The 3,907-nt window shown below is 42.3% G+C and overlaps 1 protein-coding gene across 1 annotated transcript; it reads left to right on the top strand.

Annotated features, from left to right (window-relative positions):
• Window positions 1–4: 4 nt before the first annotated feature.
• Window positions 5–3,886, top strand: LOC125177626 (endosome/lysosome-associated apoptosis and autophagy regulator 1-like; the record flags this gene model as incomplete). Its single annotated transcript, XM_047879736.1, has 4 exons — window positions 5–76; window positions 357–476; window positions 1,010–1,191; window positions 3,701–3,886. Coding segments are annotated over exons 1-4 (560 nt in total), but the record flags the coding sequence as incomplete, so codon positions are not given.
• Between the last annotated feature and the right edge of the window lie 21 nt (window positions 3,887–3,907).

Raw genomic sequence — 3,907 nt, forward strand, 5'->3', positions numbered from 1 at the left:
GCCCATGGAGGTCGGGCGGATCTCTTTCACCTTCCAGCTCGACTGCTCCTCAGAGTGCGAGTTCGTCTTCATGGAGGCACGTCAGGGTTAAATGGGCTTAATTGGAGGGTTAAATGTGGCCAAATGGTTAAATGTGGTTTAAATGTAACTAAATTTGAGGTTAAATGGGGCCAACTGTATGATTAAATGGGTTTAATTGGAGGTTTGAATGGGTCCAAGTGGAGGGTTAAATAGGTCCAGCTTGAGGGTTATATGGGTGCAAGAAAGAGGTTACCTCTTTATTACTCACCCCTTCTACCTGCAGAGGTAGGCCAAGAAGGGGTCACCCCTTTATCACCAACCCCTTCTACCTGCAGGGGTCAGCCAAGAAGGGCGTCACTATCCTGCAGAGCTGGACAGGTCAACAGCCTCGGCAGTTCTACAGCTACCTCGTCAGGAGGAACGACTCCTTCACCTTCTCCTGGGCCTTCCAGAAGGTAACGATTTGACCTCAATAAATTTACGGCTTTAATTCATAATTAAAAACCGTTTAATTACATTATATACCCATAATTAAATGATACAACTTTGATTACTAATGCAAATGTGTTATGCCTATGTTATTCATATTATATTTAGCTACAGGTCTCATGTTTTAATCTCAACGCAATGTAAGCAAACAAAAATAATTAAAGGCAGGAAATAACGAACGAAATTTCAAACGTTTTATAATATCTGGACAATAAATGCGATTGAGAATAAGATGATAGGAATATAAAATTCCTTACTTCTGTTTATTACGTAATGACGATACAAAATCAATAACTTCAATGGCAATTGAACTATGAGGTTTGACCGTTTGAGATGATAAAACACGAGAGTGATGTTGTGCTAATAAAAATAAGTTCAAAGACAATTGAATTATGAAGTTTGAGCTGATAAATATAAAGGATGATATTGATAATAACTTCGATGAAAATTGAATTATTAGGTTTTAGATGACAAAATAAAAAGGATGATTTTGCCGCAGGTTTCGTGGGAGAAGAGCTACTTGCGGCCGAGCTCGTCGCGCCGGTACGAAGGCGACGTCGCTAAAATATTCAACATCAACGTCACCAACACCGTTGACGGGGGAGCCTCCACCTGCCTCCCCTGTCCCCAGGTGGGACTTTCGTCTCCTGTAAGACCCCAAGTTCATCCCGTGACGCAAATGTGGGACTTTCGTCTCCTATAGGGACTCAAGTTCATCCCAAGGCGCAAAGGGGTAAAAGGCATACTATATCGTGCACTTTGTTTCTCGAGTCCCAAATGTTGTACTTTCGTGTCCTATAGGACCCCAAGTTCACACCGTTGCGCAAGGGTGCAAAAGTCATACATACTCTCGTGCCCTTTGCACACTTTAGTCCTGGATATACTCTCACTGGTGCGCGGGGGTGTATATATAATAGGGGTGCTATGTACACTACGTCACCCATGGATATACTCTCCTTATATTGCGCCGGGTGTAGAAGGCGTGCACTGTACACACGTGTACAGTGGATGTACACGTTCTATTTTCTACGGCAATTAGTGTACACGTTCTATTTTCTACGGCAATTAGTGTAGGAAGCACACAGCTGTAGGTTATGTAACATTGTATGGGTAATTTGCAAAATTTATATTACAGCGTGTCAGCCACAGGAGAAGTATGTGTATTAATAGAAACTAAAATAATATAAAGTAATTGTAGATACGTGTCAACTAATCAATTAAATGTTACTGCATGCGTCGCAAGGAAAATCATTACATTTTTATGGAGTTGATTATGTTCAAAGCCGTTGCATATCTTGCCCCCTATCCTGCACAGATTCCCTCTAATTTTCTTAGGTTGACGTTTATTGTCTTTTTGGTAGTTCATCTTTCTTGTCCATTATTCTTGAATAGTAATATTTATATATGGCACATATTCAAGCCCTCAGCACGTAATATCATCACAGCTTGTGGCTAGTTTTTAGGATTTGAACCCCGGACCTCTAGTCCGGGGGCCATATCTTCCAAACTTGCTAAGTGAACGTAAGTACTTACGCTCTATTTTCTTGTCTATGATTGGTGGATTTCGCTTGAAAGGCCATCAATGATTGGCTGATGAACTTACGATCTCTTAACTTTTTTTGAAAGTATAGGCCCTGGAATGGTCAGAAATTTACGAATAAGAATTAAACGTTTGTCAATAATACTGGGCTTATAGTATTAAGGAACTTCCAAGATCCTGGTCTGACTGACTCGCTCCGCCTCAGAAACAGCCTATAAGAGATGCACAAGGCGCCAAGGCTAAACAGCAGATGCATGAGAGCGACAGGGTACAGAGTTTAGGAAGAGTAAAAAGCTCTGATGTAAACAAACGGGCAGCTCTCTGCGTCCCAGCGATGACAGGTAATCCATAGCAAGGCCTCTGCAGTGCAGGGCAGCGCGCCACGCACTCTAAGCCAGAGAATTAGCGCAGCTCAAAATTTTACGAGTGTTGCAGTCCCTTTGGCAGCACTGCTCACACGCTACAGTCTTTAAATGGCAATGGCAAAGCAGCACCGATTTCTTTGAACGTGAAATAGGAAGAATTAAAGTTAATAGGAAGGACTACATAGCAATATTCTTTATACACAATTTTACACTCCTAATTAAATTAAAAGTAAAATTCGCCAACACCTCCAAATTATGCAGCTATCTGATAGTAATAAAAAATTTCACGAAATTTTCATCGCGCGGTTCATTAAACTGCAAATAAAAATATTCGGAATGTTGGGCAATTTATTGCGAGAACGTTTAACCTAATATTCGTAAAAGAACTTCCTTAATTTTTTTCATCCATTTACTGTGATTTTACGATTATTGTGGAACTTACAACTGCTAAAAGAATTCTGGAGAAAACAGCTACATTGTCCCAAGTTGCAGAGTTCATAAAGCGGACCCAGGGCCCAGCGGGTGCAAGTCTGCAAGACACGCCCTGCGCTCGTTAGCTTTGATGGCGTAAGTTTGTATGGCCGAATAAAATTCTTAACTTGGGCGNAACTTTCAACTTAAATTATACGTAAACTATTGAGTGTAGCAACCTGAGGACGTTTGTACGCAACAGAGAACATTTTATAGTTGTACGTGGCGGCACCATCAGTGCAAGTCATTTTGCGCTTAGTCATTATTTTTAGTCATATCCTTTTTGGGAAGTAGGCGCGTGACAATATTGCTCCGGTTACACATATTATTAATATTACCAACATTATTATATTATATTAGTAATGTTAATGTGCTACTAATATTGCTCCGGTTACTCATGTCAGGCGGTACAGGGTTAAAATCATCGGTGTAGTAAATCAACATTCATGTTGTAAAAGATAAAATGATTCATATATTATTTATCAGTATCCCAGAACCTATATTATCATGTAGGCAAGTTCTGCGTTCGGAGAGCCCCAAGAATGTGCTGCCCTAAACATGTTCAGAGGTTCAGAATGTGCTGCCCTATTTTAGGTTCAGATCTATTTTAGGTTCAGAATGTGCTGGTTCATCTATCTATTTTAGGTTCATTATCTATTTTAGGTTCAGAATGTGCCGCCCTAAACATGTTCGGTGTCGCAAGTCGATGCGATCGTTATTTATCAATATCCCAGAACCTATATGATTATGTAGACAGGTTCTGCGTTCGGAGATCCCCAAGAATGAGCTGCCCTAAACATGTTCGGTGTCGCAGGTCGACGCGCGCATGCGAGGACGGGCGGCGCAGTACGGTGACGGTACGGTGCGCGCTGGAGGAGTCCGGTCAGGGGGCCGTGACGCTGCCCAAGCGCTGCCCCGACGGCACCTGCGACGGCTGCAACTTCCACTTCCTGTGGGCCACGCCCTACGGCTGCCCCATCTGCTCCCCAACCGACCTCATGTGAGCGGGGGAGGCGAGGCT

The sequence above is a fragment of the Hyalella azteca genome, unplaced genomic scaffold (genome assembly GCF_000764305.2).
Source record: "Hyalella azteca isolate HAZT.00-mixed unplaced genomic scaffold, Hazt_2.0.2 contig3669, whole genome shotgun sequence".
In the NCBI taxonomy this organism is placed as follows: Eukaryota; Metazoa; Arthropoda; class Malacostraca; order Amphipoda; family Hyalellidae; genus Hyalella; species Hyalella azteca.